General features: G+C 39.9%; 2 protein-coding genes and 1 pseudogene across 4 annotated transcripts; 1 reads left to right on the plus strand and 2 right to left on the minus strand.

The window, feature by feature from the left end:
* Positions 1 to 644: 644 nt before the first annotated feature.
* LOC120447649 lies at positions 645 to 1269 on the minus strand (annotated as a pseudogene).
* Positions 1073 to 7405, plus strand: LOC120449379 (nose resistant to fluoxetine protein 6). 2 transcript variants are annotated; one of them, XM_039631814.1, is made up of 6 exons: positions 1073 to 1200; positions 3696 to 4317; positions 5007 to 5859; positions 5922 to 6287; positions 6350 to 6893; positions 7045 to 7405. In XM_039631814.1, exons 2-6 carry the CDS (start codon positions 3945 to 3947, stop codon positions 7174 to 7176), a joined length of 2268 nt encoding a protein of 755 aa, XP_039487748.1. In that variant the 5' UTR covers positions 1073 to 1200; positions 3696 to 3944; the 3' UTR covers positions 7177 to 7405. The 2 variants fall into 2 exon arrangements, with proteins under 2 accessions (XP_039487748.1, XP_039487747.1); XM_039631813.1 differs by lacking the exon at positions 1073 to 1200 and adding an exon at positions 1279 to 1411.
* A 63-nt stretch (positions 7406 to 7468) lies between these two features.
* Positions 7469 to 9428, minus strand: LOC120449380. 2 transcript variants are annotated; one of them, XM_039631815.2, is made up of 6 exons: positions 9229 to 9426; positions 9087 to 9175; positions 8892 to 9026; positions 8473 to 8834; positions 8268 to 8413; positions 7469 to 8215 (listed from the first exon to the last, which is right to left on the minus strand). In XM_039631815.2, the coding sequence occupies exons 1-6, from the start codon at positions 9360 to 9362 to the stop codon at positions 7600 to 7602; spliced, it is 1482 nt and encodes a 493-aa protein (XP_039487749.1). In that variant the 5' UTR covers positions 9363 to 9426; the 3' UTR covers positions 7469 to 7599. The 2 variants fall into 2 exon arrangements, with proteins under 2 accessions (XP_039487749.1, XP_039487750.1); XM_039631816.2 differs by having other exon boundaries at positions 7875 to 8211; positions 9229 to 9428.
* Between the last annotated feature and the right edge of the window lie 179 nt (positions 9429 to 9607).

The following is a 9607-nucleotide window of genomic DNA, read 5'->3' on the forward strand; positions in this document are numbered from 1 at the left end:
GGTGAGCGAGACAGGTGCTCATCTAGCTTTGCACCACAGCGCCATCTGTCGGAGTTTTAGGGAAGCTAATACGGACACCAAACCGTTGAAAATTTGAATGTTTAGTTTATTTAGAAAAGGGGATTGTCATATAATTTAAAGTTTTAAACTAACTTAGGTATAAATATAAATAGTTATTAAATAATGAATAATAGATCAATTTAAAGTTCAGTACTAGGTTCTTTTCAATAAAATGCATTTTCAGCTTATCACAGCTGATAAACATTGAAGGACTAGTATAGTTAAGTTAGAAATAAATATACTTGCACCTTAATAATTGGTACCTGTTTAACATTTCCTCTCCATTGAACTTGTTTTTGCTGTTAATCATTACTAAAATGATTCCCTTTTACTTTTCACATCGTTATATTTGCAGAAACCTGTTGACCTCAGGGTGTAAAATAAGTAACATAAACCCAATTAAAATGTATTTTGGAAGATGCCAGTTAACCTACAGATCGTGTATTTATGTAATTAATTAAAGCAATAAGTTAAGCACTGGAAAAAAATGTTTAAGTTTTTACCCACAAAACAAGAATGGCGCTGTTTTAATCTGTTTCGTATGCGTAGTAAAGTTTGTAATTAAAAATTTTATAAATTTACAATTAAATTAATGTTAAGTAATGCCTTAAAGTTCCAAAAAAGAGCATTGTAGAGTTGATGCTCTTTGGCTGATTGAAGGGTCTGAAAGAGTTAGAGAAAGAGCCAAAGATGAAATTAAAGAGAGCTTCAAATGTGCGTGCAATTAACGAGCCAAATGGCCGAAGTCGAAGCAAAAAGTAACGACTACTGACCACTGACAAATCCGGACTGAACACTAAAAACTGAAACTGAAAACTCGGACTCGGGCGCGTAGGGAGTCGGTCGTCGGGAGTCGGTCGTCTTTTGTTGATCTTGAGACTGAAATTCCAATTGTTGATTTATCTCTCGGCTGCTGCGCTGCTTCTGCGCTGCTGCAGCGCAGTCCACTCGGCTTGACCAGCGACCAAGTTTATAAAACTTTGAGCCAAAATGCAGCGGCACACAGTTGTTACCAAAACGTTGCACGCGTCGTGGCCCTCATCAAAACAAAATTTTAAGCGAAAATGAAAACGAAATTCGGTTAACGTCAACAGAAGCTGACGAAAGGCAGAAAATACCCAAACAAGTTGCAGGGCCAGAGTAAGCCAAGTTAAAAGCGAAAGAGAGGCAAGAGGCCAAGAAGAAAGAGTGCGCACTACATACATATGTACATATAGTAGCTAATCTGTTGTGCAGTGCGTTTTATCAGTCAGCGAAAGAAACGAAAACGAAAGTCGGTCCAAGTTCGGGCCAAAAAAAAATCGAAACAGAAGAGACTCCATTTCATCAGAGACACGCGGATCTCATCTTGGTAATGTCTCAATAAAAGTAATCTTAACTACAGCCGGAATGTAGGAAAAAGTGAAAATTGAAGCGCTCAACGGGTTTCGAAATACGATATAACAGAAGGCCAAAAAAAAATAAAAACCAAAAACCAATCAGTGAGTGGCAATTCCAGCGAGTTCTGTACTCTGTGCAAATAGGACTTGTTAATTGGGTTCTGATCAACAAGTTACCCCAAACAGTGTTCAATAAGCTGGGCGTTAGTGTGAATCCGCATCTCACTGAACTCCACACTCTCTCCATACCAAATCTTTGACAAATCCGCGAGTTCAGCAGGGTTATGTAAATGCAGATCAAACACATTTCGAAACTCCCCAATAGGCAAAGTCCATATGCATATATATATGTATATATGCACATATATCTCGATGGGCGTCTCGTGTCGTGCTTGCCACAAAAGAAGCGGCGTCTAAATTATGCAAAACCAACAAAAAGATCGCTTAGGAAAGCGAGAAAACGAGCAAAAAGCTTTAACCATGCACAGCGAGAAAAAAACACAGGTCCATAATGGGATTTCAATGTTCTCGATTACTAATAGCTGCAAATGTCAAACTTAGCCAGAAAAATTTAAATAACCTTAATGAGTATAAAGCAAAAAAAACAGTCATTTCATGATTAAGAAAAAGACCTAATTACCTAGTTTTATGACTGACAAGTAAATTATTCAAAAGAAATATTAAAAGAAAACATTAAGCTCTCTGTGTATTTTAATAATAGGCACATTTCCTAACGCTTTTCATTGTTAGTTGTGAAATTGGTAGTTTATTTCTATCACAAGCATGAATAAATATTCCTAATATGTTAATCAAATTATCTGTTGCTTAACTATTTGTCTTCATTTCGAGTTGAATGGTTTCATCAACCGGAAAATTTATTGGAAAACTTATGAATTTTATGAAGTTAAGCTTACGCATTAAAATTATTTGAAGTCTACCCAAATTGTTGATCATTTTTTCGATTAACTCTTTAGGTTGTCGTGGACCACAAATCGAGTAATCACATTATTCTTTAACCGCATTTCTCTGTTAATTTTGATTACGCGCACCCTTACTCATAATAAACAATAACCTGCGAATTATTACGTATGAGTGAGCTGCGATTGTGTGTGTGAGTGTGTCAAAGCGAAAACGAAAGGCCAACACCAACACACGATCGATTGTGTGTGGTCAGCAGTTTGGGTCCAAAATCAATGGAAGTACCGCTGTCTTTACACCTGCGCATAATTCACTCCAGGTGGAAATAACAACTCAAATCGAAACTCAACCCGGCATTTTGGCCAACAACTCAAATTCGTCGCCGGGCAACGAAGGCAATTTGAACAAATTGAACCTTAGTCTCCATTTGAGTCGCACTCCCAGCGGAATTGGGTTGAGTCTCGTACCGTCTCGTCTCGTTTATTTGTATCGTTTATTTGGTTTTTGTTTATCTTTTTGCTGCGTTTCAAAAACTTTTACTCCCCGTGCCGTTTGTTTGTGGCCCCAGAGATCCAATACAATCGAAATAAAACGCAAAATTATTAACGTTAATTATTGCATAAGTTGCCTCCGGTGCGTTTTCTGCTCTTTCGCCGATTGTTTATCCGGTAATTGGACGCACAAGGCGTATACGTAATATTCTAACGAAATCGATGATAGTGCGTGCATTGCGTGTCTTCTTCACATTGTTCTCCTTTTACACGGGGAACTTAACTTACTTAACTGACTATATTGACTTACTTAACTATACTATATTTACAGTCTTAATTAAAAACATTACTTATTGAAAGCTATAAAATGTAATTGAGAAATAACACGTTAATTGCCATCAAATATATATAAAAAACAAATATAATTTAGTGCTGACCCATTTTGGTGTTATATGTATATTGCCTGCATGCCTTGCAAAATATTTCTTTACGAACTTACTAATAGTCAAACAAAAGATGAAACTCATTCATAACGAAAAAAGACGTTAAATGTTAATTATTGCTAAAAACAAAAATACCAAAAAAATAAAAACTCGCTCTCGTTTTCTTGTATTCCTCGGTCAACGATGGTTATTTAAGCGGCTACACAGCGTATGCGTAATATTCTAATGCAATCGGGCAATCGGCAAAACCGAAGATAAAAGCGTTGCTACTTTTTAGTGTGTGCAATGTGTGTCAGTGGGAAATTACTGAGCCGCGTTTGAAAACGTGCTCATTGGCCATCGATGGCCGACGAAAGTTTCTCCCCATCAATTGGCAAGCATTAACCAATATAAATATACCACAGGTATCTGGATCCGGGACGGGGCGAGGAGTAGAGAAGTAGAGAAGTAGAGGCGTAGCCAGGTGAATCGCAGTGAATCGTAGTGCGGTGACCTTCGGCAAGCGACGGCAGCAAACAGCAATCAAACGAGCCATTTGAGATAGCCAAACAAGCGCGCGGTCCAAATAACTCTCACAATACGCGTACTACCCAACAGATAAATAAATAAATAGATATATATAAGCCAAGGTTACTGCGTACCACCACCTAAGCATGGAGATCAGGCGCACCTCTCGACCATATCTTTGGTACACACCAGTACTGATGCTGCTCGGCCTTTGGCTGGGCTCGGTTTTGGCCAAGGGCGCCAGCAATCAGTCGGCCACCAACAGTCCACAAACCTGGCAGCGATATCACACCCAGGCACTCAATGAGTCGCAATCGCCGCCCGATGAATTGGAGATTTTGGATGCCCCCACCACCACAATTGAGATACATTCGCCGCATGAAACCCATTTGACTCGCACCTCCGTCATCTTCGGACTCACCAAAGTGGCCAACGAGAGCAGCGTCAGCCAAAAGTGCCACGCGCAGCTGCGGCAAATGCAGCGCGGCATACTCGGCAAACAGCCATGGGCCATGAAGGGTGAGTCGATTAAAAGAGCCGAAAAAAATATTTTCAAATACATATGATCCCAAGGAGAGCATTCGGTACACTAATAAATTAATTTTGCACGACCCCAGCGGCAATTAATGGTTCCATATAAGTTTTGTTAGATAGATCACCTTAAATCCAATAAGTTTTGTTAGATAGATCACCTTAAATTCAATAAGTTTTGTTAGATAGATCACCTTAAATCCAATAAGTTTTGTTAGATAGATCCCCTTAAATGCAATAAGTTTTGTTAGATAGATCACCTTTAATCACTCATAATGAGCAAGTTCCCCATTCAGTACACAACAACTAGTTTAAGCACAACAAATATTTATATTACTCGTAATACATAACATGTGATTCACACCTCAGTAAGTTCATGACTGTGAACCGTAGAAAACATTAAACAATCTTACAAAAATCTGTTTAGATAAGCTTATGACTGTAAAGATGGTGAAAACCGAACTTCTAAGCAAATTTCAAAATTTGAATAATCTTGGACTTTATATTTTGAGAATGCCATTACTCATGGGACACAAGAATTGCAACTTGGGACAAAGAACCATCAATTTCAGAATCGCATTGAAGCTTGAACCCTTGAGCACAGAACCTTTTAACATGTTGTTAAGTATATGTTAATTTTCGCAATAATCATGGAACAATATTGAATTTTCCCACAGTTCTGGATGCATCTGGAACAAAGCCCTCCGGCTTCGTATATGGACAAAACTACTGGCTGGGAAGTCGGGAGGCTTGTCGCGGCGTCCAAAGACCCGTGGGCATAACCCTGTCCAAGAACTTCGATCGTGTGATGCACTATGGAATTATCACCCAGCAGGCGCCCTTCGACATGGACTATCGGGTTTTGTATCTGCGTCACAATTCCCCCTGGCAGGTGGAGATTAAGCTGATGTCTGAGCAGATTATACACATTGGCCTGTGCCTGCCCAGTGCCTGCAGTTCGGCAGAGGTTCAGAGCCTAGCCCAGGACTATGTGGCTGGTGGAATGTTCACTGAAAACGAGATTTTCGACATTAAGCCGGAAGTGATTTACATGAAGGATCTGCAGCTGAAGGACGAGTTCTTCGAGAGGGCCAGCTTCCGACTTTTGGTGGCCTGTGTTCTGGTCACTGGAACTCTGATGCTTTGTGCCCATCAACTGCATGCCACCAATAAACAAACATCTTCCGCTGAGGATCAACAGGATCGCGATTTGGCACCTGCGGAATCGGAAATGTGGCGTGGACTGAACTCCTTGCTGCAAATGGAGAAACTGCAGAAATATGTCACTTGCTGGGATGTTCCCGCCAACTGGGCTAAAATTTTTGCGGTGCGGGAGAATTCTCCGAATGAAATTCCCTTGATGAATGGTCTGCGATCTGTGTGCGCTATCTGGATCATGGTATTCCACGTGGTGTGGTTCATGTACTTCACGGTCCACAACAAGACGGTGCTGATTTCGTATGCAGAACAGGCCTTTTTCCAATACGTCTCCTCGGCTCCTCTGCTCGTGGATGTCTTCTTTACCATCAGGTGGGTTTGAGCCCTGCAAGAAATCATACACCTTTTTTTAAATCTTTTTTTATTTGCTTCAGTGGCTTCCTGCAAACATTTAACTTCCTACGGAACTCTGCGCAATTGGAGGCAGTACGTCAAAATAGCTTTAGCGAGAATCTGAAGCTCTTTGGCAAACTGCTCTTCCATCGTTACTTGCGTCTTGGACCTCTTTACTTGGTGGTCATGGCCACCGTGGACTTGGTGTACGCCTACATTGGAGATGTCTCAGTTTACCACATCAACGAGCGATTCGATGAGATGTGCACTCGGCACTGGTGGCGTAATCTGTTGTTCATTCAAAACCTCTTCGACCATCGGGACATGTGCGCCAATTGGAGTTGGTCCTTGGCCTGCGAAATGCAGTTCTTTATCCTGGCCAACGCTCTGCTGTTCCTCTATGTGAAGTAAGTGATTGATATCAAAATATAAATACGAACTAAGCTATACAATATTTATTCATTAACAGATATCCCAAGGTAGTGAAGTCCCTAGTGGTCTCTTCCTTTGTGGCCACCATCGCTTGGTCCTACGCCATCGGACTGAGCATCAAGTTCCAATTGTCCTTCGACGCGGCCTTTGCCACTGGCACAGAGATCTATACATCGCCCTTCGTGAGGGTCCTTCCATATATCCTGGGAGCTGCAACGGCTTGGCTGTTGCAAGAGAATCGTGTCCAGTTGGTGATCAGTGAGCAAAAGGAACGTGCCAGCTGGCACTTTGCCTTGTTCGTCTTCTTCGCCTGCATTTATTCGACTGTCAAAAGGGATCTCGGCCCTCTGATGGCCATCACGCTTTTCGTGATGGGTCGCCTGTTCTTTTCGCTCAGTGTATGCTGGATGATAGCGCGTAGCTGTGGTGGCCGTGGGGTGTGGTGGTCACGCCTGCTGGAGGCCAAGGGCTTCCAACATGTCAGTCGACTGTCCTACGCCATTTACCTTCTCAACCCGCTGGTCATAGCATTATTCTACAGTTTGACCAATGCGAGCACGCATGCGGATCCCTTTATGCTGGTGAGTAACATGTAACCACAAGCTTCCATAACCAGAAGATTACATTTTATCGTAGTATACCTTTAGACACATCTGAAACACATGATTATATTACTTCGCATTATTATGTATATTAAAATAAATTTTTTATAAATTTTCTCATCAATTTCAGTGTGTGGTCACCTGCGGCTTTGCGGTCATAGTCTACCTGGCCTCCATCCTCTTTTCGCTGGCCTTTGAGCTGCCCTTCAGCAATCTCTCCAGTTTGCTAAATCGACGGCAGAGCAAGCCGAAAACTGTCTAAAGATGCTAGCCCTAAATTAGATCGTTAAGGTCACCGCTCACGCCTCCATCTGACAATTGTGATTGCTTTCATGTACAACTAATCATTATTATCGAATCACTAGACTTAGTCTCGTCTTAGTCAAAGTTACTTATACGTTTATCCTGTACTTCGGTGGAAACCATACTTAATAAGATAATCACTATCTGTTAATTTACTTTGTTATGCGTATTACACATTATGCCCCAGCACAGAATATACACTGTTGAAAATATTTAAAATAAGAATGTTTTATTTCAATTATTTGGCACTGTTTTTTGAAGAGATACAAAAATACTCTGGTGGAATTTTTAGTAACATTAAATGATAATAAGGCCGTGTTATTCACATATGTAATATAAAAATAGATAAAAAAAAATTAAAAATATTTTTAAAAGAAATGTTTTAAGTAATTCTGCATTTGTCATAATACCCAACACAATTTTCACATTTCTTTAAAAACTCTGTACGAGAATTCGGTCCTGTTGAAGCAAAAAACATTCGAACGCGCCTTAAAATATTCGAAGATTGCTCTTCAATTTCATTAAAGTTCCAGTTCGGATGATGTTTACTTATGCACAATATTATCTGATATAAAATGGATTCCGTGGAAAAATAATATTTCAGTATTTGGCACATTTCCTCCCTCACATTTTCCACGAATGTTTGCGTTAGCTGCATGATAAGCTTAAAAGTGTCGACTTCCAAATGCTCTGACATGCTACTTATTAAAATGTCGAAGATTTCTGAGCTTGCAATATGTTCTTTAAGAACAGTGCCGAATTCTCTTAGGTTTATATCTTCTCCTTTGACTCTAATAGATAAAATTTCTAGAAGAGCAATCGGTGTATTTTCTGGATTCTTAGGCTCCATACGTTTCTTTCTTTGTTTTCTCTTGCTATCAACGTGTTGCAATATTTTATCCAGCTTGGCTTTTGTCGGCACTCCATTGCCACTACGAATAAGATGCACATTGTCCTCAATGCGGATTGATTCCCCAGCAATCTTATCCCACATCTCTCTAGAAAATGTTTTATTTAGAGTTTGTGCAATATAATCTACTTGTTACCTACCTTTGCTGATTAACAAGGATGCTAGGATCATTATTATTACTCTTCATCAACGCTCCGAGGCGTGAATTGTTAATATTATTCGTAAATATTACTAAGGAATCGGATAGATCAGCCACATCACAAGACTTCTGAGTACTACCAGGCATCTAGAAAAAAAACTTAAATTTTGAACAAATTGAAATGTAAGTTAATAAAAAGATCGTACCAAAATCACATTAAGCATCTTTTCACAGTCGCAAAACTCATAGACCGGTATAGGGATAGCGAAGAATGGATTTTCGGATTGTATCTGGTGTTTTGTATGTTTAATAGTCATATTGGAGGCTTTTTTCAATGATTCTGGCGTTATTGGCAGATCTACTTTTTCCGGAAACAATATCTCAGTGGTGGAATACGATTTTAGCTCCACCTGACCGTCGACTTGCTTGTAAACTCCAAGATCCGGAGTGACTAATAGACCTGAGCCAAACCCGTTGTGGGCTAGAAATAGTTTCCAGGAGCTAGATGTTGTGTACTGTGTCACATATGACATGCAACACTTAATGTTACTAGCCTTGCCAGTTTCATCTTGAACAAATGTAAATTAATTTGCAATTTCGATTTATTTTGACATGTCGAGCTTACCCACACATCGGCGACAGCGAAATACCGGATATAGTCGCCAGGATCTGCTTTGCTCGGCCATTTTGAGATCATATACATTATCCACGAGCATTACAAAAAATAAAGACGAGAGGCACTGCCCGTTTGAGTATATTCCTAATATGAGAAGGTAAGTCAACAAATTGCGCTTATTGGGAATAATCTTTATTTACTCACTATTACTCCAAATCCAATGCAACATCCTAGGATTGCAATGCAGCTGCGATAACTTTGCCTCCAGCACATGTTGTTGACTCGCCGATAATCTGCGAGCCTTGAGCTTTATAAACTGTCATATTTTCAGATGCTTCGTACTTACAGATCCCAGGTTATTTCATTGTTATGGCCCAAGAGGTCGGCAAACTTTTGCTGCACTTCTCTGACCGTGGGAACTAAGCTTTCATCTTTCTCTTTTGCTGCGCTCATTTTTTGCAAACTTATATTTTTGCCCATTTGCTGCACAATGATTGTTGCACATCTGCAGATGGAAGTTGCAACGCAAGGCGTCTATCGATAGACAATGTTGAAGAACAGTAAAAAAACAGAAAATAATGTATTGGTATTTGGTATTTCTAATGAACGACTGAAAAACCATCTTTTCAAAGAGCTCTAAGAAGACCTTTATCAAAATGGGAATCTGCTGTTTATGGTCACCCAATTATTGGTCTTATTTGACAGTTTAAAATTCAAATTGATCA

The sequence above is a fragment of the Drosophila santomea genome, chromosome 3L, assembly GCF_016746245.2.
Source record: "Drosophila santomea strain STO CAGO 1482 chromosome 3L, Prin_Dsan_1.1, whole genome shotgun sequence".
In the NCBI taxonomy this organism is placed as follows: domain Eukaryota; kingdom Metazoa; phylum Arthropoda; class Insecta; order Diptera; family Drosophilidae; genus Drosophila; species Drosophila santomea.